The sequence below is a fragment of the Myotis myotis genome, unplaced genomic scaffold (assembly GCF_014108235.1).
Source record: "Myotis myotis isolate mMyoMyo1 unplaced genomic scaffold, mMyoMyo1.p scaffold_m19_p_17, whole genome shotgun sequence".
Lineage (NCBI taxonomy): Eukaryota > Metazoa > Chordata > Mammalia > Chiroptera > Vespertilionidae > Myotis > Myotis myotis.
The window spans coordinates 36,361,161-36,387,385 of NW_023416321.1; the positions used below are offsets into that span (position 1 = coordinate 36,361,161).

The 26,225-nt window shown below is 49.0% G+C and overlaps 4 protein-coding genes across 8 annotated transcripts; 3 read left to right on the plus strand and 1 right to left on the minus strand.

Annotated features, from left to right (window-relative positions):
* The first annotated feature begins 746 nt into the window (after positions 1 to 746).
* TM4SF5 (transmembrane 4 L six family member 5) lies at positions 747 to 7,428 on the plus strand. Its single transcript, XM_036340567.1, has 5 exons — positions 747 to 1,076; positions 6,304 to 6,384; positions 6,737 to 6,873; positions 7,077 to 7,257; positions 7,335 to 7,428. Exons 1-5 carry the CDS (start codon positions 900 to 902, stop codon positions 7,347 to 7,349), a joined length of 591 nt encoding a protein of 196 aa, XP_036196460.1. The 5' UTR covers positions 747 to 899; the 3' UTR covers positions 7,350 to 7,428.
* A 1,612-nt stretch (positions 7,429 to 9,040) lies between these two features.
* On the minus strand, positions 9,041 to 13,344 carry VMO1 (vitelline membrane outer layer 1 homolog). 2 transcript variants are annotated; one of them, XM_036341615.1, is made up of 4 exons: positions 13,228 to 13,344; positions 10,346 to 11,857; positions 9,680 to 9,777; positions 9,041 to 9,408 (listed from the first exon to the last, which is right to left on the minus strand). In XM_036341615.1, the coding sequence occupies exons 2-4, from the start codon at positions 10,523 to 10,525 to the stop codon at positions 9,111 to 9,113; spliced, it is 576 nt and encodes a 191-aa protein (XP_036197508.1). In that variant the 5' UTR covers positions 10,526 to 11,857; positions 13,228 to 13,344; the 3' UTR covers positions 9,041 to 9,110. The 2 variants fall into 2 exon arrangements, with proteins under 2 accessions (XP_036197508.1, XP_036197507.1); XM_036341614.1 differs by lacking the exon at positions 13,228 to 13,344 and having other exon boundaries at positions 10,346 to 12,405.
* On the plus strand, positions 12,413 to 13,763 carry GLTPD2 (glycolipid transfer protein domain containing 2). 2 transcript variants are annotated; one of them, XM_036341613.1, is made up of 4 exons: positions 12,414 to 12,547; positions 12,656 to 12,720; positions 12,938 to 13,104; positions 13,198 to 13,763. In XM_036341613.1, exons 1-4 carry the CDS (start codon positions 12,442 to 12,444, stop codon positions 13,733 to 13,735), a joined length of 876 nt encoding a protein of 291 aa, XP_036197506.1. In that variant the 5' UTR covers positions 12,414 to 12,441; the 3' UTR covers positions 13,736 to 13,763. The 2 variants fall into 2 exon arrangements, with proteins under 2 accessions (XP_036197505.1, XP_036197506.1); XM_036341612.1 differs by having other exon boundaries at positions 12,413 to 12,720.
* A 7,164-nt stretch (positions 13,764 to 20,927) lies between these two features.
* Positions 20,928 to 22,896, plus strand: PSMB6 (proteasome 20S subunit beta 6). Of its 3 annotated transcripts, none has more exons than XM_036342013.1 (6): positions 20,929 to 21,088; positions 21,477 to 21,544; positions 21,862 to 21,993; positions 22,095 to 22,224; positions 22,415 to 22,559; positions 22,661 to 22,896. In XM_036342013.1, the coding sequence occupies exons 1-6, from the start codon at positions 20,990 to 20,992 to the stop codon at positions 22,723 to 22,725; spliced, it is 639 nt and encodes a 212-aa protein (XP_036197906.1). In that variant the 5' UTR covers positions 20,929 to 20,989; the 3' UTR covers positions 22,726 to 22,896. The 3 variants fall into 3 exon arrangements, with proteins under 3 accessions (XP_036197905.1, XP_036197906.1, XP_036197904.1); XM_036342011.1 differs by having other exon boundaries at positions 22,681 to 22,896; XM_036342012.1 differs by lacking the exon at positions 22,661 to 22,896 and having other exon boundaries at positions 20,928 to 21,088; positions 22,095 to 22,285; positions 22,415 to 22,555.
* Positions 22,897 to 26,225: the final 3,329 nt, after the last annotated feature.

Consider the following 26,225-nt stretch of genomic DNA (forward strand, 5'->3'; position numbering starts at 1 on the left):
TGGCATAGCTGAATCTGCATGCTCAAAGATATAATAATCAACAGACTTAGTGTCTTTCCAGCCTTTGAATGTTCTTTCCTCTGGATTGACTTCACTTTCTAACACCCAATGTGCTACCAGCAATTTCAGGTCCCCAACAAAAACAGAACTTCTTTGACCTCAGATTGCCAACAACAAAAAAACAGAAAACAATTCCCAGGGGGACTGGCTTGGATCACGTGGCCGTCGCTGAGTCAAACACTGAGGCCGTGGATAGATGCTCTACCCACTCAGGCTCCCACGGAGAGCCCAGCAGGAAGAGGGCTTGATAAACAAATATGGAGGAGAAGAAGAAATGAAAGAACAACGAATGTCCACTACTCTCTTCTTAGTTTCTTTCCAGAAGGAAACCTCCCTGCAGGACTCATGGAAATGATGAGGCCACCATACAGCTGCTTGGTGTATCCTAGTTTATACAAGCACAGCTTCCATTGTCTCATTTAATCCTTACAGCCAGCCTGTGAGCCAAGTGCCACGACACAGATAAGGCAACTAAGGCTTAGATAAATTAAGGGGCTTGACTAAATCACAAAGCAGGTAAGCAGCCCACAGAGGAGCTGAGGAGAGGTGCGTGCAGGGAAAAGAGGAAGAACACACTGACCCCAGGCAACTTCCTCTGTGTCAAGCTCCCCCACCGTCTGCACCACATCCTCCCCTTCACCTCACGGACAGCAGTCCCCGCACCCCCCCCCCTACCGCCTCTTTGCCCGTGTCTCCTGCTTCTCCCCCTTATCATCGATCGGGCCTGTCTAGTTTCTGCCACACCTCTTTCCTGACCTTTGCTCCTTGCTCCAGGCTTGTTTTCCTCCCCGCTGGCCTCCGGGCTCACTTTCACCCACAGCCTGTCCAGCCACCTCACCATGTGCACGGGACAGTGTGCCCGCTTCGTGGGGCTCTCCCTCATCACCCTCTCCCTTGTCTGCATCGTGGCGAACGCCCTCCTGCTGGTGCCTAATGGGGAGACCACTTGGACCAAGGCGGACAAACTCAGCTTGCAAGTCTGGTTAATGGCTGGCTTCTTCGGCGGGGGCCTGATGGTGAGAAGGCTAGTGAGGCAGGGGGCTGGGTGTCCCTCTCGCAGCGGTTCTCAACCTGTGGGTCGCGAACAATGAAAATACATCCTGCATATCAGATATTTACATGACGATTCATAACAGTAGCAAAATTACAGTTCATGAAGTAGCAACGAAAATAATTTTATGGTTGGGGGTCACCACAACATGAGGAACTGTATTAAAGGGTCGCGGCATTGGGAAGGTTGAGAACCACTGCAAGGGGTTCTGAACAGGAGGGAGAGGGAGAGAGGGAAAAGGGCGGCTGCCTGGGAAGGGGTGGCAGTGGGACAGTGAGACCTGGAGCACTCTGAATCTGGTCCCAAACACTGGGCACTGGGGAGAGGTGCTGGAGGAGCCTCACAGCGCTGAGCTGAATGTCTGAGGGGAACAGGAAGGAAGGGAGCCTCACTGCTCTAAGCAGCTTCCCTTCTGGGAAGGGAGTATGTCCTACCTGCCCCTCCTCATCCCACCACTGAGCAGATGTTTGCAGCCACAAGGGCTGAGGCTGAAGGAGCAGCTGGTTGTGTGGGAGGTTATCAGGGCAAGATAATAATGGGTGTGTGTGTTGGGGGGGGTGCTTTGATAAAGTCTGGAGCCAGGAAGCTGTGTCACAGATTAGTCATTCTATTTCTCATCTTGGTGTCACCTTCCCCAGTCTCCATGTCTCTTCACTCTCAGCCCACATTTCTTTTTTTTTTTTTTAATGGGAATTTCTTTTTTTATTTTTTTCTGTTCATCAGTTTATTTATTCACTTGATTTTTAGAGTCACTTGTTGATAGATGTGTATTTGTTGTTCATAGTTTGTATCTTTACCATTTTCTTCTTCTTCCTCTTCTTAAAGGATACCTTTTAGCATTTCATATAATACTGGTTTAGTGGTGATGAACTCCTTTAGCTTTTTCTTATCTGTGAAGCTCTTTATCTGACCTTCAATTCTGAATGATAGCTTTGCTGGATAAAGTAATCTTGGTTGTAGGTTCTTGGCATTCATCACTTTGAATATTTCTTGCCACTCCCTTCTGGCCTGCAAAGTTTCTGTTGAAAAATCAGCTGACAGTCATATGGTTACTCCCTTGTAGGTAATTGACTTTCTTTCTCTTGTTGCTTTTAAGATTCTCTCTTTGTCTTTTGCTCTTGGCATTTTAATTATGATGTGTCTTGGTGTGGTCCTCTTTGGATTCCTTTTGTTTGGGGTTCTCTGTGCTTCCTGGACTTGACAGTCTATTTCTTTCACCAGGTAGGGGACGTTTTCTGTCATTATTTCTTCAAATAGGTTTTCAATATCTTGCTCTCTCTCTCTTCTTCTGGCACCCCTATAATTTGGATATTGGTACACTTGAAGCTGTCCCAGAGGCTCCTTACACTATCTTCATATTTTTGGATTCTTTTTTCATTTTGCTTTTCCGGTTGGGTGTTTTTTGCTTCTTTGTATTTCAAATCTTTGCCTTGATTCTTGCGATCCTCTAGTCTGCTGTTGGAACTCTGTATAATATTCTTTATTTCAGTCAGTGTACGTTTAATTTCTAGTTGGTCCTTTATCACAACCTCGAGGGTCTGATTAGATTTCTTGAGGGTCTCATTAAGTTTATCGGCGGTTTCTAGAAAATTCTTGAAAAACCTTAAAATTGTGGTTTTGAACTCTATATCCAGTAGTTTGCTTTCCTCCATTTCTGTCATTTGTGTCTTGTTTCTTTGTCTCCGCATTTTTTTATGCTTCACTGTGTCGACAGAGTGACTTTCTGTACTAGGTGTCCTATAGGGCCCAGTGGCTTAGCCTCCCCAATTACCTGAGGTAGACACTCTTGGTGCACCCCCTTGTGGGCTTTGTGCACAGTCTTGTTGTAGTTAAATCTTGATTGTTGTTAGGTAACACTGGGAGGGATTGACCTCCAGGCCAATTGGCTGTGAGAATCAGCTGTGTCTGCAGTGGGAGAACTTCTGTACTGGAGACACCCCTCTGGGGCAAGACTTGCTTCAATGGGGCTTTGGTGCTCACTGAGTCTGCCCTCTGGGTGTGTCCTTTATGAATCTGAGGAGCTGCAATCTGGATGGTCCCACTCTGACCACCAGGCACACTGGCTCCTGGATCTCTAAGGAGGTGCTAATCTAGCCTCTGCCTGAGGCTATCCAGCAGGAGCTCAGCAGTGAAGCAATGCAAGTTGCCCTGGGGCCTGGGGCCAGCTGCAGTTTGTTAGGTAATTATCAGATTGCAAAGGGCCAGGCCTTTCATATGCAAAAGCCTCCATAGCTTGGGCAGGGCGGGGTCCCAGGGGATCAACAGGGGGAATGAGCAGTTATGGCTGCTCTCAGTCCTGCCCTCAGAGGCCCTGCTTCTCAGTGTCCCGGCAATCGCTGCAAGCACCCCTGAGAGAAAGCTGCCCTCGAGTTCCGACCGATGCCAGACAGTCCAGTTTCTCCCATATGAGTCTGGGTCCTCAGAGACTCACCCGGAACTGGAGCTCAGAGCTTGAGACTCCCTCCCGATTGAAAAAGACAACCATGTCCTCAGCCACCAACCCTCTCCGCATGCGCCTCTGTACCTCTGTATTTTACTTCCGCACCACACCTCCTCTGAGTCTCGGTATGCTTTTCTCTTTCCTTCTAGTTGTAGAATTTCCACTCAGCCAGCCTTCCTGTGGTTCTGGATGATGTCCGTTCATCTTTTAGTTGTATTTTTGAAGTGGTTGTGCGAGGCAGCAATCTCCAATGTTTACCTATGCCGCCATCTTGGTTTCTCCTTCTTTTCTATTTTTTAATATATTTTATTGATTTTTTTTTAACAGAGAGGAAGGGAGAGGGATAGAGAGTTAGAAACATTGATGAGAGAGAAACATCGATCAGCTGCCTCCTGCACACCCCCTACTGGGGATGTGTCCACAACCAAGGTACATGCCCTTGACCGGAATCGAACCTGGGACCCTTCAGTCCTCAGGCTGACGCTCTATCCACTGAGCCAAGCCAGTTAGGGCCTCACCCCACATTTCTGAATGCCCCCTCTGTGCTCAGAGCTAAGGATAAACTCAAACCTAGGTCAGGGTGATGAAGAAGGTGCCCCCACATCTTCCTGGAGACTGGAATCGGTCAGGAAAAGGGGGAGACTGGGAGACACAGATTCCCTGGACTTCCTACCTCCCATCCTGCAACTCCCTCCCCATTTAGAGGAACTTTGGAATGTCAAGCTAGTTTAATATCTTCATGGGATGAAGACAAAACACCTACCCAGCACAGTTCCACACTTCTCAGTATAGTTGACTGATAAAATTTTCTGGGAGACATCTCCCCTTTATCTCTTTCATAGGTCCACCTCTTCTACTGTATCCACCAATCTCCTCTTAACCTCTGGGGTCTTTGTTCCTCCTCCCCATCCCACATGGATTCATGGCTATTGGGCTCTACTCCATCCTTCTGACTTTAACTCTCCCTGAGATGTCACACTCCTCCCAGACCTACACCCTCACTCAGGATCACATCATGCTCTTCTCTAGCTTAAACCATCCCAACCTGCCCACAATATAACCAGCCTGCTTCAGGGGAGATCCCTGAGGATACCCTCTCAACGTGAATTTTTACAAAGTGAACATACCCACATACTCAGCACTCAAAATACAGGTCATTACCAGAATCCCAGGTGTGCCTCCCACCAGACACTACCTGCCACTGACAAGAGTCCCAACTATCTTGGCTTCTATCCCATAGATTGGTTTTGCCTAATTGGCACTTTATATAAATGGACTCATACAGTGTGGCCACCGGTGTCTGGCTTCTTGAGCTCAACATTATGTGTGTGAGGTTCATCCATATTATTGCATGTATTTGTAGTTTATTATTTCTTATGCATTCCATTGTGTGAATATACCACAATTTATTTAAGCATTCGACTGTTGATGGACATTTGGATAGTTTCCAAATTGGGTTTATTACAAATAAGGCTACCATAAAGATACCTGAAAATGTCTTTAGGTGAATAAATGTTTGCATTTCTGTTGGATGTGTACCTAGAAGTAAAACTGCTGGTTCTTAAGTGTGCAAATATTCAGTGCAACTAGATATTATCAAAGTTTTCTGAAGCTCTTATACTAAGTCCATGTCCATTAGCAAAGTATTAGAGTTCTAGTTGCTCCATACCCTATTGGGCTTAAGAAGATCCCTGTGGCCCTGGCTGGTGTGGCTCAATTGGTTGGGTGTCCTCCAGTGCACCAGGAGGTTGACGGTTCAATTTCCCCATCAAGGGCATATGCCTGGGTTTTGGGCTCGATCTCCACTAGGGGCCATGCAGGAGGCAGCCAATCGATGTTGCATTTTCAGATCCATGTTTCTCTCTCTCCCTTTCCTTTCTGCACACTCCACTCTCTCGCTAAAAAAGTTTTTTTAAATCAGTAAACTATTATTTTTTTATTTTTAAATAAACTATTCTTTTAAAGAAAATCCCTCGTGCAGCTATGTGGAGAATGGAGAGTGGGAAGTCAATAGTGGATGCAGAAAGATCAGATGGAGGGATGAAGGTCACTGCAGTTGCCCAGGAGAGATGATAGTGGCTTGAACTAGGCCAGTGGCCATGAGATGGAGAAAAGTAAGCAGATTAGAGCTATACACTCAATGTTTCCTCCTGTGTTTACAATTACTCATCTCTTTTCATTAAGATGAGTAGATAGAGAGACAGGGAAACTCAGATAACAAAAGAAACACTTTGACTGAAAAAGTAAGAATATCAAATAGATAGGTCATTCCAAATTGGTAGACCCAAAAGGCAATTCTAGGTGTCTGGATCCAGGAGCTTCCCAGTAAGTGACCTAACCAGAGAGGCTAAGCCAGAGGGTCAAAACTGACCCTAGAGCCCTGGCCAGTGTTTCTCAGTGGTTAGAGATGAACCAATTCCTGGAGTGTGCAGTGCATTGGGGTTAGCATTAAACTCAGGCCTCCTAACTGCCATTCAGTTGGGCACTGAACATGTCTCAAGATTTATTGAGACTATATTATTAGGCCCTACCCTCCTGGAGGCTACAATCTGGACAGAAATAAGTAGTCACATAAATTATGATAAATTAGAATGGAACCTGAGAGTGCTCCGGGAGAAGTACAGATAAGGTCTTCCTACAGTCCAAAGGGCTGAGGACATCACAGGCAGGTTCCAGGAGGAGGTTAGCACCGATGAGCTAAGGCCTGGAGGATCTGGAGGGACTGGCTGTCACACGCACTTTTGTTCCATAGGTGCTGTGTCCGGGAATTGCAGCCGTCCGGGCAGGGGGCAAGGGCTGTTGCGGTGCAGGCTGCTGTGGGAATCGCTGCAGGGTAAGATCCAAATTCAGAGGGGATCCAGGATCGGTCTTTGAACCGGTCTCGGAAGAACCAACCTAAAGCCACGCCCCCTCTTCCTAGCAACACCAGCTGCTCTGCAGTCTCAGGATCCACCTCTCCCCCGCCCGACCCCTACCCCTACCCCTACCCCTACCCCATTACCCCCTCCCAATCTTAGGCCTCAATGGGCCTGATTAGAGGGGACTACAACCCCCATGAACCTCTGCAGCCGCTGGCTTTTAGGGTTAACCTAACTCCTAGCAATGGGGTTTGAAGGAAAATGTATAGGGAGAGGGGGTAGGAGCTAGGCGGGGCCGACTCACCTTTCCTTCCTCTCCACGTCCAGATGCTGCGCTCGGTCTTCTGCTCGGCGTTAGGGATGATTGGAGCTATCTATTGCGTCTCAGTATCCGGGACCGGGCTCCGAGATGGACCCATATGCTCTAAGAACGGCTCTTGGGTCTCCCCTTTCAAAGAGACCGAGTAAGGCTTAGCCGGTTTTCGCGCCCTCACTACCCCATTCTGTGCCTCTCCCCACGTGGGCCGGACCTGCCTTTGAGCGCTTCCCCCACGTGGGCCTCATGCGCCCTCTGCAAGTCCCCCGTGGCGCGTGCTCAGGACGGGGAACCGGGAGGGGGGCCTCCGCGGCGACCTCCGTCTCTCACGTGACCTTTTCGGATCCACAGAGGCTCTTACTTGCTCAACCGCACCCTGTGGGATCTGTGCGAGGAGCCACCTAATGTGGTCACCTGGCACGTGACGCTCTTCTCGCTGCTGCTGGCCGCCTCGTGCCTGGAGCTGGTGCTGTGCGGGGTGCAGGTGGTGAACGCGGCCATGGGTGTCCTCTGCGGCGACTGCAGGAAGAAGGTGGGACCGCGCGCCCAGGAGCTTTGGAGGGAACCTGCTTGCTCCCTGGCTGCGTTCTCACGGTCTCTTTTCCGCAGGGCGCCCCTGAATGAGGCTCCACTGACCACCCTGCTCGCCGCTGGACGCCCACCCGACCCACCCCCGCCCTGAAATAAACCGTTTTGAGCTCTCTTGTGCATCTCAGATCGTGCCCTATGTGAGGAGTGTCCAAGGCGGGGCTTGTGGCTCCCCTGTGTGGGGCCCCTGCACCGCGCTTATTTTCTTAGCAAATAGTTATTTTTTAAGCCTGAGTTTAAATTTTTTATTTATCATTTTTCATTGATTTGAGAGAGGGGGAAGGGAAGAGAAAGAGAAACATGGGTGCCAGAGAGAAACATCGATTGGTTGCCTCACCCACGCACCCCAGCCAGGATCCATCGGCAGTCTGGGTCCCAACCGGGAAGGAACCACCTCTTAGTGCACCTACCAGGCTCCCACCAGCTGAGCCAGGAGGGCCAGGGCAGCAAATAGTTATTGAGCTATTAGTGTGCACCGGAAATACCGAAGTTAACAAGACAGACAAGTTCTGGGCTCTCAACTTAACATTCCAGGATGTGAGGGCGATCTGGCTGCGACATTTGTTACCCCATTGATCGCCAGGGTTGATTCGGCTGATCTGGCTGGCTGGGCGGGTGTCCCCCTCCTCCCTCACCAATCCATGTGCGTCCTCCCAGAGGAGAGGACCGGTCTTCGGTAAGGGTATACGAGTAGCTGCGCTCCCCTGCTAGAACCTCCAAGCAAGCTCTCAATTTAATATTCCAGGGTGGAAAATTGGCAATTTTTAAAAGATCAGCTGATGATAAGCACTTTTACAAAGCTCGTTGAGACCTGGCCAGTGTGGCTCAGTTGGTTGGAACGTAGTCCTGTACACCCAAAGGTTGCCTGCTCTTTGGATTCTGGGTCAGGGCACATACCTACCTAGGTTACAGGCTCAATCCTGGTGGGGACTCATACTAGAGGCAGGTAACCAACTCTCTCTCTCCCCCCTACCATTTCAAAGAGACCGAGTAAGGCTTAGCCGGTATTTTCGCCTTCACTACCCCATTCTGTGCCTCTCCCCATGTAGGTCAGACCTGCCTTTGAGAGTGCTACGTCCACATGGGCCTAATGAGCCCTTTGCAAGTCCCCCTTGGCACATGCTCAGGACGGGGAACCCTTTCTCTAAAATCAGTAAAACATATCCTCAGGTGAAGATTAAAAAATAACAACACGTTGATAATGGGATAGATATAAACCCTGAGGAAGTGAAATTAGAGCTGAAGTCTGCTTGTGAGCTAACCACCTGGGTGCTGAGGGATTCCAGGCAGAGAGAACATCAAGGGCAAAGATCCAAAATGGGAATCAGTATACAGAAAAGCCACCCTTGGGGTTGTGTAGAGGGGAGGGGGGTGGGGAGGGGACAACTATGGAAGAGACACATTAACCAATTAAGCTATAGAAAATGAAGCCTGAAGGTGTGGTAACATGTCGCCTCCTAATTTGGTAGAAGTTTCTTAATCTGAGGTCACTGGTGGCTCAGAAAATAAATATCCTGGGCACTTAATGGGCATGATGTGTATGCAGACGCCCCCAGAGAGCCAGGGACTTCCTTCACTTGTATGCAAATGGAAGTGACTAAAGGTCCATAACTTTGGGTAGCCTGTCATGGACTCCTAAGCCAAACCTGAATTTCAGCCTGGCCCAGTGCTAGGCTAGGAGACAGGGAGATGCAGTTTTCTATGCCTAAAACAAATGACACCAAAGCCATGACGGGGAAGCTTTAATTCGGGAGGTGGGACAGCCGGAGGTGGGGCCGGGAGCCGACCGCAAAGGGATCAGCTGCTGCAGCAGAAAAAACGCACGTCGTTCATCGCGGTGTCGTCGGGGAGGCCTCTAGGCCGCTGGATCTTGGTCTGCAAACCACATATGCCTTTAGGACACGGCTCGCTCCAGCTTCCAAAGTCTCCCCAGGCCAGGCCAGGCCCCTCCAGCTCCTTGCCGTCGGAGCAGCGGAAGCGCACGTTGTTGGCGCCCGTGTTGTCCCCAAGGGTCTTGGGTGCCTCCACTCGGAGTGAGAAAGCCACGAGGAAGCTGCCATGGGGACACCACAGCGGCTCGCTCCATGCGCCCCACCTGCGAGGGAAGGGAAGACTCATGGCTGTGGGGCGCCCCCGACTCACCTCCAGCCCGACCCAGGTCTGGGGACTTCCCAAGCCAGGGGCTCCTTGGCCTCAAGGGTCGGGTCTAATCACCTGACATCCAGCACGGTGCGCAGGGGTGGTCTACAACCTACTCCCCAGGTCTAAGGTGTGGCAGCTAGAGTTACCTGCCGGCTGGGAGGGGGTGGTGTAACAGGATAAGGCGCATACCCCACCCTAGGGGATCATTGGCCCCTGCCCCTCACCTTCCGGACTCGGACTCCACTTTGTGCCCACGGGAGCAGTGCAGCCGAATCCCATTCATTGCCGTGTCGTCTCCAGGAATGCCTTGCGGGGGCTCCACCTGGCGCCGAGAGGAGGGGGAAAGATGAGTCAGACTACCAGTCACTATTTTATTTTTTTTACAAATAAGCGTTGAATGCATTCTTTTTAATTTTTATTACTAGAATTGGTTGGTATCTTTTATTTAAAAAAACATATTTTTATTGATTTCAGAGAGGGAGGGGGAGAGAGAGAGACAAACATCAATGATGAAAGAGAGCCTTAGCCAGTTTGGCTCAGTGGATAGAGCGTCAGCCTGGGGACTGAAGGATCCCAGGTTCGATTCTGGTCAAGGGCACATGCCTGGGTTTCGGGCTTGATCCCCAGTGGGTGGTGTGCAGGAGGCAGCCAATCAATGATTCTCTTTCATCATTGATGTTTCTATCTCTCTCTACCTCTTCCTTCCTCTCTGAAATCAATAAATATATATTTTTTAAATGATGAAAGAGAATTATTGATTGGCTGCCTCCTACACACCCCTCTCGCAACCAGCATGTGCCCTTGCTTGGAATCTAACCTGCACCCTTAAGTCCACAGGCAAAGTTCTATCCACTGAGCCAAGCCTTTGAGACCTAGATCTGAGCCCTCACCTTGATGGAGAATCCGATGGTGAAAAATCCATCAGGACAAGTCTCGGGCCAGGCCCAGTCGCCCCAGGGGCCCCCGTTGGTCACCTCGATCACTTGGGTGTAGCTTCTGGAACCAACCGCTCTGGTGTGCCCGCAGCACATCGCCCACAGCAGCAGCAGCTTGGCTCCCACTGGCTCCATTCTGCAGCCTCTGTGAGCCAGGGCCCCTTAAGCAGGTTTATACCACCTCTGCCCCATGAGGGCTCCGATTGCGGAAGGGCCACTCGGATTAAGTGACACCAAAAACTAATCTGCTCCCGGAACCCTGCAGACCTGATCTGCTGCTCAGGGAGACCTATGCTCCCAGCACCAGAGGAGGAGGGGCATCAGGAGCAGACAAGTTGAAATCACCACCATCGCCTGAACTTTTACTACAGGCCACAAACTGTGGTTAGCGTCTTGCAGGCATGTTCTATTTAACCCTCACAATTTTAGAAGGTGGGAATTACCCTTCCTATTATGTAGATTAGGGAACTGGGGCTTAGAAATGGCAAGCAACTTGCCTAAGGTCACTGTCAGCCAAGCTGAGAAACACTTTAACACTGGGAAATGGGAAGCTAGGGATGGAAGTGAAGGCTCCTGAATCCCACAGAAAGGGATGGGATTGGTCAGTAGCAAACTCAGGGACCTCCCAGAGTCAAGGGAGCATCAGAGTGAGAGACAGGGCAAGAATCCATGAACTGTGGGAGCTAGGAAGAGTCTTCGTATAGATTGGGGTCCTGACTCCTTGATAATCTGGGGTATTCTCCCTCACCTCACCCCAAGAAGAAAATATACACAGAGACAGGGACAATTCTAAGAAGTTTACGGACTGGGGGCTAAGAACAGGAGATAATAGTTTCTTTGATTGCATCCTGTATCCTTTCTCTGAAAGCACCCCTTCCATGGCCACTAGGTGGACTCCTAATTTGCAAAAATCAAAACTATGCCCCAAAAAAGTGCAAATTTGTCATCTGGGGCACTACCCTTGTTTGCCCACCCCTAATACACATTTCTTTGTTTATTAACATACTAGAAGCCCAGTGCACGAAATTCATGCACTGGCAGGGTCCCTAGTGGCTGCGGAGTTGGGGGGTCTCCCTCCCTTCCCCTGGCTGGCCCTGCCCCTTGGCCGAACTCCCTATGAACTCCCTGTTGAGGGGACAATTTGCATGCTACACTTTTATTATATAGAATACGTATTTTGCAATAATGTACTTTGGCCCAGGTAATATTCTAAATTCTGTAAATAGAGTTACAACCAAGAAAAACAAGATTCATCAGAGCTCACATTCCAGTGGGGTAAACAAATTATTAAGTCTCTAATGGACCTTGAGCTCTATGAAGGCTCAGATTATTTGTCTCCTTGAGGCCTAATCAGGGCTTGGCATGTGGAAGTACTTAATAAAGATTTGTTTGATAAATAATAGAGGAGCCAACCTGGAGTTGGGACAAGGACTGGGCAGGAGCTGGTGAGGGCATGGTGGATCAAGCCTGAAGTATACAATCAGGAGTTGATGTATTTAGATCAAGACAAGGTCCCGTGGGGATAGGCTAGAGAATTTAGACGTGGGTGCTCCCTGGATCCCAGGTGCCCGGTGCTTGAACTTTATAGGTAAGATTTATGGAGCAATTGTGGTAAGCTTTTCCATTTATAGTGTTTACACGTACATTATCATTTAATCCTGGCCAAGTACCTATTATTATCCTCAATTTACACTGGAAGGAACTCTAGCCCAGAGTCTGTTATCTTAGGACCCACATCATTGCTCAGTGTGGGAGCTGGTACTGACCCCAGCCTCCCTTCCCGATACCCAGGCTGCTTCTTCCTACAACCTGATCCTATAAGGAAGGGAAATACAGAGACGTGTCATTGCCACCGAACTTCCCAAATCCTCTTAATCTGGTTTCTCACCCCTGAGGTGCTGCCCTCTGGGGCAAAGGACACAGGGTAAGGGGCCTTAGATTAATGATTAACCCTTGCACTTCAGTGCACTGCGGCCTTCTCTTCCTTCTGGGAGGCGGAGGGATAAGGCCTGGGTAGGAGCTGGTGAGGGGTGGTGGTCCCAGCAGCGCCCATGGGGGTCGTGCTGCTTCCACAGGTCTCCAGGCGCTGGCTCCGCCATCCAATTCCTCTTGCCATTTTCGCGCTGCTACTTTTTTATCTCTGTACTCGGAGCCTACGTGAGTGGCCTCTTCCCCCACCTTCTCTGGCAGGAACCCAGGAATCCAGGTCCTGGGGAACTAAGGCCCCTCTTCGAGTCCTCACCGCCCCGCCTTGTTTCTCCCCAGGCGCCCTCTCGGGCTGCGGATCGGGGGCCCAGCCCTGCGTTAAGGAGGGACCTCAGCCTTCACAGGTATGCTGGGGGCAGGGCTGGGGCCGGGAGCTCCAAGCAGGACCCTCAACAGGGGGAAGGTGGAGCCAGGCTGACTGACTCCCTGCTGAGGAGCAGAGCGGGTCCTCCTTCCTGTCCCCCCACCCTAGACAGAAGCCGAGAGCACAGCAGGAGGGACACCAGCTAGACCTTAGGTTGGCGAAGGAGGCCTAACAGGCTAGGGGTTCTGCTCCCCCAGATCCGGCAACAGTTGGGATCCCTGGAGGCCCCGGAGCGGGAAGAGCCTCGGTGTCTGGGCCCCGAGGGGATGCTGGGCCGCTTGGTGAGGCCGTTCCGCGCTAGTCTGAACCTGGACGGGGATGTGGAACTGTCGCAGTACCTGGCGGGATGGAGGGAGCTCATCAAGTGAGTGGTCTCCCTCCCCTCATCCTTCCCCGCCTCCATGGCTCCATCGCCCTCTCTCTAACCAGCCCACTCTTCCCACCACCGAACACACAGATTCCTAACTCCCTTCGGCTCCATCTTCACCTTCGCCACCAGCGAAGCCTTCACCAAAGTGACAGCCCTCGAGGCTCGGGTGCACGGCCCAGAGGCCGCGCACTACACATCGCTGGCGACCATGGCCGCGTGGGAGCGGCGGGCGGGACTGCTGGAGAGGCCTGGGGTCGCCCCTCCGGACTCGGCCAAGGCCTCGGGCTCACGGACGACTCTCCTGCTGCACCGGGCGCTACGCTGGTCCCAGCTCTGCCTGCAGCGGGTGGCCACCGGGGCGCACCGAGGCCCGAGCGCCGGCGAGCAGTGCAGCGACGCCTACAGCACCGTCCTGGGCCCGCACCACCCCTGGCTGGTTCGGCAGGCCGCCCGCCTCGCGTTCCTCTCCTTCCCGGGTCGCGGCCGCCTGCTGGACCTGGCCTGTCCGCGGACCAGAGAGGCGGAGGCGCGGGCCGCGTTGGCTCGCGCGGCGGGCACCCTGGAGGAAGTCTACAACCGGACGCAGGGTTTGCTGGCCGAGCGCGGCCTGCTCCAGCTGGCCTAGGGGACCCGCCGGGGAGGGAGCGCCCCGGGGCGGGACCCGCGCAGCTCTGGGCTCAGGGTCCAGGCCCCCGGAGCCCGGCTACCGAGGGGCGGGGCGCCGGATATCCCGCCTCTTCGGTGACGTCATTCCCTGCAGGCGCGCCCCGGGTAGGGTGGGATTTTTTTTTCTCCTCCCTCTACCCGAAGTCCCGGGAAGAAGGGAGAAGCTAGAGGGAATAAAAGGTATTTTTTGGTAGCCGTCGATTTAGGGCGTTTTTTTGTGTGAGGCCAGCGGGCACTTTAAGGGGAAACAGAAAACAGTGGGTGTGGGAAGATGTGTCATCCCTGTTCCCGGCAGCGGAGAGACTCACGCTCCCCGTGGCTATCTCAGCCACGCCTATGGCTGCCCTTGGCCAACCACAGGCCAAGCCTCCAGCCCGGACCTGTCTCCTGAGCTACCTCCACGGACCCCGCAAAGGCAACACGTCCGGCTGGGATCCAATCGCCTCCTCCCAGTACTGCACCTCTTGTGTTCCTTGTCTCTGTGAATAAATGGCACCCTTTTCTGTCAGCCACCCAAGCCTAAAACCTGTGCATTATGCCTCACACCAGAGAGGCATTTAATCTTTACTAAATGACTTTGGCTGCTCCCACAACGAGAGTGAACACGAAAGAGCTTAGCATTTCATACACTGATAACTCCCAAATTACAACTCCAACCCAGTTTGCCCTGATTCCAGAATCCAGGCGACACACCTCCTCATTCGACATCTCCATTTGGATTTCAACTAGACATAGCAAAGTTAAATGCCTAAAACTATGCTTCTAATTCCCTCTCCTCCAAAGTACCCTCTTTATAGCCTTTGCTATCTCAGTAAGTGACAATTCCATTCTTCCAGGTCCTTAGACCAAAAACCTTGTAGTCATCCTGACACTTCTGTTTCTCGTTCGTTGTACCCACATTCAATTTGTCAGAACCTGACTACTTCCCACTATCTCCACTGCTACCACACTTGTAAAGTCAATTTTATTACCTATATTGTTGCAATAGTCTAATTGTCTCTCTGTTCCATACTTTACGTCCCTATAATGTATGTTCAATAGAGCAGCCAAAACGATTATTTAAAATGTAGTTCACATCATGTCACGTCCCTGCTCAAAACCTTCCAATGGCTTCCTATTACATTCTGATTTTTAAAATTAATGTAGCCTTAGTTGGTTTGGCTCAGTGGATACAGTGTCAGCCTGCGGACTGAAGGGTCCCAGATTCGATTCAGGTCAAGAGCACATGCCCAGGTTGCCTGCTCGACCTCCAGTAGAGGGCGTGCAAGAGGCAGCTGATCAATGAATGATTCTCATTATTGATGTTTCTTTCTCTCCCTCTCCCTTCCTCTCTGAAATCAATAAAAATATTTTTTTTAAAAATTAATCAGGACATTTTCTGTATCATATTTTCAGTTAAGAATGTTGAAAAGCTTTGTAAAGATCCTACCTGATCTGACTCTGCATTAGCCAAATTGACCTCCTCAATATTCACTGGACATGTCAGATTGATCTTGCCTCAGAACCTTTGCACTTTCTCTCCCCTCTGTCCATACCGTTTTTCCCCCAAATAGACAAATGTCTTCCCTCCTTACTTCCTTCTGGTCTTTATTCAAATGTCTCCTCAGTGAGATCTTTCCTGATTATTCTAAAATGTGAACACACACACACACACACACACTTCCTAACTTCTTTCCTTGCTTTATTTTTCTTCTTATTCAATTCACTCTCTAACATACTGTATATTGGGATTCTTTATTTTTTGTTGTCTCACCCAACATATATATAAGCTCCATGGTGAGAGACCAGTCGGGAGCCAAAAACCAGGATTATAGGCTTTATTAAGGGAAAGAGACCTGCCGGGCTGTCTCGCAGTGGGAGAACAGCAGCACGTGCAGAGGTGAGCATGCCTTTTGAGGGAAGGAATGGGGGCTTAGTGTACTCGGCGTGCGCTGATTGGTGGCTTAATGTATGGTCCATATAGGAACAAGGGCTTAGGGCAGTGATGGCGAACCTATGACACCTCTGACACGCGAACTCATTTTTTTTATTTTTCTTTGTTAAATGGCATTTAAATATATAAAATAAATATCAAAAATATAAGCCTTTGTTTTACTATGGTTGCAAATATAAAAAAACTTCTATATGTGACACGACACCAGAGTTAAGTTAGGGTTTTTCAAAACGCTGACACGTCAAGCTCAAAAGGTTCGCCATCACTGGCTTAGGGTATTTAGCAGGTATTGATCGGTGGTTCAATGTATTGTCCATATAAGGTACATGATTAGTCACTCAGGTATTTCCGGGCTGCAGGTTACATCATACTCCGCCCACCAGTTGGGGGAAGGGAGGATGTATCACATGGGGCTAGAAATTTCTGTCCATTTTGTTCCCTGATGTACCTTCAGTGCCTCACACAGTGCCTGGTACCTGGTAAACACAATGGTTTGTTGAATGAATGTATGAGCACAAAAAATAGTTCAGATGGCTGGAGCCAAGAGAGTCAAAAAGAAAAGAAGGGGGTTGCATAACAATGTAAATGTACTTGGTGTTACTAGATTGTACACCAAAAATGGCTAAAATGCTACATTTTATGTTGTTTATATTTTACTACAATAAAAAAATGTAAAAGAAGCCTGGCTGGTGTGGCTCAGTGGTTGAGTGTTGACCTATGAACCAGGAGATCACAGTTCAATTCTGGTAGGGACACATGCCAGGATTGCCGGCTTTGATCCCAGTCTGGGGCGTGCAGGAGGCAGCCAATCAACGATTCTCTCTCATCACTGATGTTTCTATCTCTCCCTCTCCCTTCCTCTCTCTGAAATCCATAAAAACATATTTTAAAAAGTATATAAAAGCCCTAACCTGTTTGGCTCAGTGGATAGAGTGTCGGCCTGCGGACTTAAAGGTCCCAGGTTCGATTCCGGTCAAGGGCATGTACCTTGGTTGCAGGCACATCCCCAGTGGGGGGGTGTGCAGGAGGCAGCTGATTGATGTTTCCCTCTCATCAATGTTTCTAACTCTCTATCCCTCTCCCTTCCTCTCTGTAAAAAAAATCAATAAAATATATATATATATTTTTTAAATTTTCACAAACTTTGTTTTTATTTTTTTTTAATTTATTGCTTAAAGTATTACAAAGGGTATTACATATGTGTCCATTTTATCCCCCCGCCCTAGACAGTCCCCTAGCCTCCCCTATCCCCCAATGTCTTATGTCCACTGGTTATACTTATATGCATGCATACAAGTCCTTTAGTTGATCTCTTACCCCCCTACCTCCCGCCCCCCAACCCTCCCCGGCCTTCCTGCTGCAGTTTGACAATCTGTTTGAGGCAGCTCTGCCTCTGTATCTATTATTGTTCAAAAGTTTATAATGGTCTCTATTATCCATGAATGAGTGAGATCATGTGGTATTTTTCCTTCATTGACTGGCTTATTTCACTTAGCATAATGCTCTCCAGTTCCATCCATGACGTTGCAAATGGTAAGAGTTCCTTCCTTTTTAGAGCAGCATAGTATTCCATCGTGTAGATGTACCACAGTTTTCTAATCCATTCATCTACTGATGGGCACTTAGGCTGTTTCCAGATCTTAGCTATGGTGAATTGTGCTGCTATGAACATAGGGGTGCATATATCCTTTCTGATTGGTGTTTCTGGTTTCTTGGGATATATTCCTAGAAGTGGGATCACAGGGTCCAATGAATGCATAGATAAGTAGAACAAAGTGGTCATCTCCCTCTCCCTCCCGTCCTTCCACTCTCTTTCCCTTCCTCTCTCTCTCTCAAATCGATAAATAAAAATTAAAAGAAAAAAAAAGTTATTTGAAAAGATCAAGAAAATTAACAAAACTTTAGGTAGACTAACCAATAAAAAAATGTGGGAAGACAAATGATTAAAATCAATAATGAAAGGGGACATTACTACAAATCTTAACAGAAATAAATGGGATTATAAGGGAATACTATAAACCACTGTAGACTAACAAATTAGGTAACCTAACAGAAATGGACACATTCATAGAAAGACATAAAATACCAAAATGGACTCAAAGGTAAAAAGAGCCCTAGCCAGTTTGACTCAGTGGGTAGGGTGTCGGCCTATCGACTGAAGGGTCCCAGGTTCTATTCTGGTCAAGGGCACATGCCTGGGTTGTGGGCTTGATCCCCAGTGGGGAGCGTGCAGGAGGCAGCTGATCAATGATTCTCTCCCATAATTGATATTTCTATCTCTCCCTCTTCCTTCCTATCTGAAATCAATTTAAAAAATTTAAAATAAAGAGAATACATTTTTTTTAAAGAAAAGTAAATAGAGCCAAAACCAGTTTGGCTCAGTGCATAGAGCGTCGGCCTGCGGACTGAAAGGTCCCAGGTTCGATTCCGGTCAAGGGCATGTACCTGGGTTGCGGGCACATCCCCAGTGGGGAGTGTGCAGGAGGCAGCTGATCGATGTTTCTCTCTCATCGATGTTTCTAACTCTCTATCTCTCTCCCTTCCTCTCTGTAAAAATCAATAAAATATATTTAAAAAAAAAACAAATACAGATCAACAAACATCCAAAAAAAAAAAAAGTAAATAGAAACTCTGACTAGTCCTATAATGAAGAGACTGAGTTAGTAATAAAAACTTCCCACAAAGAAAAGCCCAGCACCAGACATTTTCACTGATAAACTCTACTGAATGTTTAAAAAAAAAAATTAATGGCAATCCTTCTCAAACTCTTACAAAAATAGAAGAGGAGGGAAATCTTCCCTACTTATTCTAAGAGGCCTATATTACCCTGATGCCAAAGATATATATATAAAAAAGCAATTACAGACCAATATATTGATATATTGTATGAGTAGAGATGTAAAAAATCTTCAACAAAATACTAGCAAACTATATATAAAAAGTATAAGCCCTGGCCAATGTTGTTCAGTGGTTAGAGCACTGGCCATGCACTGATGGGTCATGGGTTTGATTCCCAGTCAAGGGCACGTACCTGGGTTGCAAGTTTGTGCGATCCCCGCCCTGGTTGGGGTGCTGTGGGAGGTAAGCAATCTATGTGTCTCTTTCACATCAATGTTTCTCTCTCTCCCCCCTCCTACTCCATCTACCTCCCTCCTCCCCTCTCTCCCTCCCTCCTATTCTCTAAAAATCAATGGAAAAAATATCCTCAGGTGAGGATTAACAAAAAAAGTATTACACCCATGGTCAAATGATTTTCAACAAAGGTGTCAAGACCATTCAAAGGGGACAGAATAGTCTTTTCAACAAATGGTGCTGGAACAAATGAATATCCACGTACAAAAGAATGAATATTGGATCTTAGCCGGTTTGGCTCAATGGATAGAACATCGGCCTGCAGACTGAAGGGTCCCAGTTTCGATTCTGGTCAAGGGTACATGCCCGGGTTGCATTACGGGGCTCCATCCCAGTTGGGGGCGTGTAGGAGGCAGCGGATCAATGATTATCTCTCATCATTGATGTTTCTATCGCTCTCTCCCTCTCCCTTCCTCTTTGAAATCAATGTTTTATATATATATATAGAGAGAGAGAGAGAGAGAGAGAGAGAGAGAGCCCCTACATATTAAATACAAAAATTAACTCAAAATTAATCATAGACCTAAAAACATAAGAATTAAAATTATAACACTGTTAGGTGAAAACATAGCGGTAAATCTTTGTAGCCTTGGGTTAGGCAACAGTTTCTCAGATATCAAAAGCATAAGCAACTAAAGGAAAAACACAAAATTGGACTTCACCAAAACTTAAAATTTTGTGCTTCAAATGATACCAATGAAAAAAGTGAAAAGATAATCCATAGAACGGGAGGAAATATTTGCAGATCATGTATCTGATACAGGTCTAGTATCTACAATACCAAAAACACTCTTACAAACTTAACAAAAGATAACCCAATTGTAAAATGGGCAAAGGACTTCTTCAATAGACATTCCTCCAAAGAAGATAAACAAACGGACAATTAGCATATGAAAATAGGCTCACCATCACTAATCATTAGGGAAGTACAAAAACAACAACAACAACCCACAAGATACCAATTCACACCATCTAGGATGGCTAAAGTAAAAACACGCAACAACAATCAGTGCCGATGTAGAGAAACTGGAATCCTGTTACGTGGCTGGTGGGGATGCCAACTGGGATAGCTATTGTGAAAAACAGTTGTCCGTTCCTCAGAATGTTGAACAGTTAGTTTATGACCCAGCAATTCCACGCCTGGCACTGTATATACTACCAGGTATATACATACCTAAGAGAAATGAAGACATAGTGTGCTCTCTGTAAGTCAGAGGCTCAAGTCTGTCTTGAAGACTTTTTTTTTTTTTTACTTTTTTAGAATATATTTTTATTTATTTCAGAAAGGAAGGGAGAGGGAGGGATAGAGAGACATCAATGATGAGAGAGAGAGTCACTGATCGGCTGCCTCCTGCACTAGGGATCAGGCCTGCAACCTGGGCACGTGCCCTGGGCACGTGCCCTTGGCCCGAATCGAACCTGGGACCCTTCAGTCCGCTCTATCCCCAGCCAAACCGGCCAGGGCTCCCTGAGCTTTCTTGTCAGTGTCTGTGAGGCTGTTCAGGATATGATCAAAAGCCCAAAACGCTTTCTGCAAGTACATGTCTGTTGTGTGACCTGCACTGCAGTCCAGTGGCACTTGCCCCGTGTCGCTAATGGGCACCTGGAACGTGGTTGCGGCGAGTGAAAACGGAACTTAAAATTACACTTAAGTTCAACCCTATGTGGCAAGTGGTTACCACGGGACAGTGCAGGTCCAGTGTCCAGCACGCTGGGACCTGGCAGGGAGCAGGCAATGTCTGAAACTTCTATAACCTTGCTCCGGACGCAGCAGGGCAAGGCCTCAAACCGTTCCCACAATGTTCTCGCAAGCACGGCAGGAATGCACTTGAAGGTTTTTTGATTTGTAATCCCAATCAGATATATCAGTACTGCACAATCCAATCGGAAGCACAGCCCTTGCCGACTGGGTTGTGGTTTTTTGTTGTTGTTGTTGTTTTGGGGGGTGGTGGTATTTTTGTTTGCTTACTTGCCTGCCACGCTGCCGTCAAGCATTCACTGTCGCAAAAGAAACGTCCTTCCACATTTCTTTTCCCTTCTGCCGTCAACCGCGGCCCAGCTTCGCTCCCAGAAGGCCTCGGAGCACGACTAAAGGGAGTGACAGAGCGCTTTACGACAGTTGCTTTGTGGCAGCACCAGAGGAGAAAGATGGCGGCCACCTTAGTAGCTAGAGGAGCGGGTCCGGCTCCAGCCTGGGGGCCGGAGGCCATTACCCCCGACTGGGAAAACCGGGAAGTCTCCACAGGGGTGAGGAAGGACTCGGGGTTCAGGAGATGTGCGCACGTCTGAATGCGATGGGAGGACAGGCCTGGGAGCGTTGGGAGGCCTGGGGGGCGGGGGCGGGAGGCGGTCTGGGATGTGCTGGAGGCCGAGGGAGAGGTGTCCCGAGGGTGCGTGGTGGTAGGACGGGAAGGCCGGCGGAAGTGTGGAGTTCTGGAAACGTGCGCGACACAGGCTAAAGCTGGGATGAGCCTATGGGGATTTGAAGGTTGGAATTGTGATATTTTGCGGGTCGTTGAGGCCCCTCTGAGACTTGACAGTGGGTCCCTCGTACTCTAGGGGCTGGTAGGGGGATCATTGCTTGTGCTGGAGGATGCGAACAGGCCCACACTCACCCCTTTCTCTTCTTTCCCAGACCACTATCATGGCCGTTCAGTTTGACGGGGGCGTGGTTCTGGGCGCCGATTCCCGAACAACCACGGGGTGAGCTCACGACGGACGTGGGAAAGGTCTTCCTGTCTTTCTCTTCCTTCCATGCCTGCCAGCCCATCCTTACCCTCCGCACTCAGCTGCGGGAGCGGGAGGTTTCTCCCCTCCCTGGAGATAAGGATTTGTTCCAGCTTCTGCAACTCACCCGTAGGTGAAATTCTTGCAGAAGCCTGTCCTCCAGACTGCTTCAGTTTGGATGAGAACAGGAAGTAGAAGACGCCCTATTCCTGAGGCCAGAGGGAGTAGATAATAATGGGATGGAGGTGGGAGACAAGTGGGGTCCTTTCCCTCACTATCCTGTCATTCTGCAGGTCCTACATCGCCAACCGGGTGACTGACAAGCTAACCCCTATTCACGATCGTATCTTCTGCTGCCGCTCAGGCTCTGCAGCCGATACCCAGGCTGTAGCTGATGCTGTTACCTATCAGCTTGGTTTCCACAGGTGCTTGTGGGCTGGGAAGAAACAAGTATGTGAAGGGAGCTGGGATGGTCTGACTTCTAGGTCCTGATGATGCCTTCCCTGTGACTCCCCTCGTCTTCTAGCATTGAGCTGAACGAGCCGCCTCTGGTCCACACTGCAGCCAGCCTCTTTAAGGAAATGTGTTACCGATACCGCGAAGACCTGATGGCAGGAATCATCGTCGCAGGCTGGGACTCCCAAGAAGGAGGGCAGGTCAGATACTCCCCACCCCTGGAGTCTTGGGGCCATGCCTTTGATCTTCTCCCCACCCCAGGTATTTTCTGTTTGCAGCCTCTACCTCACTATTAACTCTTCCCAGATCAATCCCACAATGGACAGGTGAATGTACATGTGTTGTGAGGAGGGTACAACTGATGACTCTTTTCCTCCCTCCACCTGGCAGGTGTACTCGGTGCCCATGGGGGGGATGATGGTAAGACAGTCCTTTGCCATTGGAGGCTCCGGAAGCTCCTATATTTATGGCTATGTTGATGCTACCTACCGGGAAGGTATGACCAAGGAAGAGTGTCTACAATTCACTGCTAACGGTGAGAACGGGTTTCTGGGCCTATGAGCTTCAACCCCCATACCCACGCCAGTCCAATTTTCATCATTCCTTGTAGTGATGCCAGCAGCCAACTCTGACCCCCAACTTTTTTTTATCCACAGCTCTCGCTTTGGCCATGGAGAGGGATGGCTCCAGTGGAGGGGTGATCCGTCTGGCATCCATATCAGAATCAGGGGTAGAGCGGCAGGTACTCTTGGGAGACCAGATTCCCAAATTCTCCATTGCCACTTTACCGCCTCCCTGAACCCTGGGATTCTAGGGTACAGTAAGAGACATCCCATACTGACCCAAAATTCAATAAAGTTTTTCAAAGAGTCGGTGTGCTTTGGGGTTCTTTTTTTTTTTTTTTTTTTTTTTTTTTTTTTACTTCAAGCCTGAACTTGTCTGGACCACTACAGTTTGTACAGGCCACTGCTCTGAGCTCTGGGGGCATTGGAGAGGAGCCTTTACAGGGGTGGTTTTCAAACTCTTCAGGCCACCTTCCCCCACATTTCCTTTCCTCTACTAAATCCAGCTCCTTGTGACACCAGACTGTAGTTTATGCGGAACCACCAACAAATGATCCTATCCCCACCTCTGTTCAAGCCCGAGGTAGAACTCAGTATTCTGACTGAGACTAAGGTCTCCTCCCGTTAGCCTGCCTCCTGCCTGTCATCATGGGAGGCTACTGGCTCTAAGGCCAGAAGGACTCCAGATCTCTTCTGACTCAGGCTCATGGTCTCCTCTCTCCAAACTCACCTCTGTCACCTCATCTTGTCAGGAGCAGCAGTGTGACTTCCTTGGCTTTTGGGAGAAAGGTGTTTGCAATTGGAGCTTCAGATGGACATTGGGTGGGAGAGGGCAGCCACAGAGAGTGCGGTGGACCAGTTCTGGAAGCCACCGTTCCCATGGGGAGTGTAGTGATATGTCGGCCTTCAGCCCCTTAGATGGGAGACAGAGAGTGGATTCTGGCCCCTCCGTGGCTGTCTCCACTCAAGCCAGGGCCCTAAGTGAGCAAAGTGGTGTTCATTGACAGTGACCAACATTCTTAATCCTGTCCCAGTCTTCTTTTCTCCCCATTATGGGCCAGGGAACTGAATAAGCTACATTTGAAAACTTTGTTCTAGAATATAATCCTGCCCTGTAGAGGGATAGTATCTGATTAAGTGAAAAAGAGCAGAAAAGGATCTCTGTCCTCAAACGTGTACTTCAAACTTAAAATAACCAATAGAGAACTTCTGATTTTCCTGCCAAACCTGTTCTGGTCCTCCCTGCCTTAGGGCATCTTTGATTCCTTTCTTCCCTGTGTACTCCACATTCAGTCTAACAGTAAGTCCTAAAACTCTCCAAAAGTACCTGTAGAATCTGTCTGCCTCTCACTGCGCTGCCGTGGGCCAAGCCATCTTCATCTCTTGCCTGGAGGATGGCAACACCCTCCCCTACATGGCCTTACTGCTTCCATACTTGATCTTCTCCAATCTTTTTCCAGGTACAGCAACTAAAGTAATCTTTCATTGTAAGTGAAATCATGTTGTTTCCCTGCTCACAATTCTTCAGTGGCTTACCATTCCATCTAGAATGCTATTTTAACCCCTTACCGTGGCCTAGAAGACTCAGCAGTTTCCCTCAATCTTGCCACTCCAGTCACTGGCTTTTTTCCCTAGAACCTAAGAGGTTTTGCACTTAAGTTACTGGTGTTTTGTTTTGTTTTTTTGCCTAAGACTACTCTGCTGATTTTTTAAAAAATTATTTTTTAGAGCAGTTTTAGGTCCATAACAAAATTGACTGGAAGATACAGAGATTTCCCATAACCTTCCTGCCCCCCACATATGCATAGCATCTCCCACTATCAGCATCCTGCACTGAGTGGTGCACTTTTTACAGTTGATGAGCCTACATTGACACATCATTCAGGTCTCAGCTCTGAATGGCACCTTATCAGAAAGGCCTTCCCTAACCACCTGAAATTTAAGAAACAGCCCCCCACCACCACCTCTTCCATATTACCCTGTTTAATTTTCTTCATAGCAGCAGTTATTGCTATCTCATATTATCTTGTTTACTTACTGTCTACCTCCTCTATTAGGAAGTAAGGTCAGGGAGAAGAGAGAATTCTTTCTGCTTGTTCACTGATACATCCTCAGTGCCTAGAAGAGAGTGGACAGTGAATGAACATGACAGCCCTGTCTGCTGTCCTGCCTAGCCCCCAACCTCTGCAAACTGCTCTCACCACACTCAACTCTGCAGTTTGATTTCAGCAAACTTCCAGCTAGCCACAGCGGGCTCTTCATTAGATCAGCTACACCATATTGACCACTCCTATGTTCCCCACTCCCACCCAATTCTGCACTTCCCACCTCAGCCCCCTAACCAAGTCCACTCCCCATCTACTCTTCACCCCGACATACATGCACATACACAGAACATTTGGCAACTCTGAATATATTTAATGAGAAGATCATGAGGGACTTGGGGGAGCCAGAAACGAATCACTGAGAAGCGGGGGAAGGAAGGTTGCCAAGGCTTCCTAGAAGTTCAGCCCCTGGTTGTCCCCTTCAAATGGTAGAGTCATTGGCTGATGCTATGTCATGCAGCTGGTGGCGGAAGGAGAGCCGGGCTTTCCTGCTGAAGTAGGCACTAGACCCTAGGGAGGGCATCCCTCCCTCAGGCATGATGGGGGCTGTCACTGGGCTGGGATCTGGATCTGGAGGGGCAGCTGGGTCCAGACCTAAAAGGGAGATTGAAAGAAGAAGGGAATTGTGAGTCTGGATCCCTTTTACCCCCACACCACCACCCTCAGTGAGGAGGAAAAAGGCCAGGGAAGACATCTGAGGGTCCTGGGTGAATGTTGGTGGCATCAGCAGGGAGAGGGAGAAGAGTCCTTGAGAGAGCTGGCCTGTGCAGTTGCAAAGGACCCTACACTCAGAAGGACCCCATGCTGGGTGTACTGCTCTACTCTCATCTTGAAATTCTTAATCATTTTTTTTTAAATATATTTTATTGATTTTTTTACAGAGAGGAAGGGAGAGGGATAGAGAGTTAGAAACATCGATGGGAGAGAAACATTGATCAGCTGCCGCTTGCACACCTCCGACTGGGGATGTGCCCGCAACCAAGGTACATGCCCTTGACCAGAATCGAACCTGGGACGTTTCAGTCCTCAGGCCGATGCTCTATCCACTGAGCCAAACCAGTTAGGGCTCTTAATCATTTTTTAATATAGGGTCCCACTTCTGCATTTTGCATTGGGCCCTGCAAAGTATTTAGCCAGCTCTGTGGGGAAGTCATAGACCCACCTCCCATCCAGGGAAACAGACTATCCTTTCCCTTCACTGGGTTAAGCATTTACCTTTCTCCCAGTGCAGTTTATAGCTTCCTGATGCCCCCTCCTTTTCCCCCATACCTGCTCCTCTTTCAGTCCCCCGCTGTCTCCGGCACACACACCATGGGAAACACCATGCCCCCTTGAGACCCATCTCAACAGTGGAGGAGACCAGGGTGTTGGGAATGGCCAGGAGGGCCCCAGGAGAAGGGGTGTGGTTTCCAAGCCCCACTGTGGGCAAAACTACCACTTAGCCTCAGACCGCCTGGTGATTAGAGGCGCCAGGAGATGGAAGGGGGAGAAGAGGGTGGAGGGAAGGGGTGGAGGGATACCCCACTCAAACAC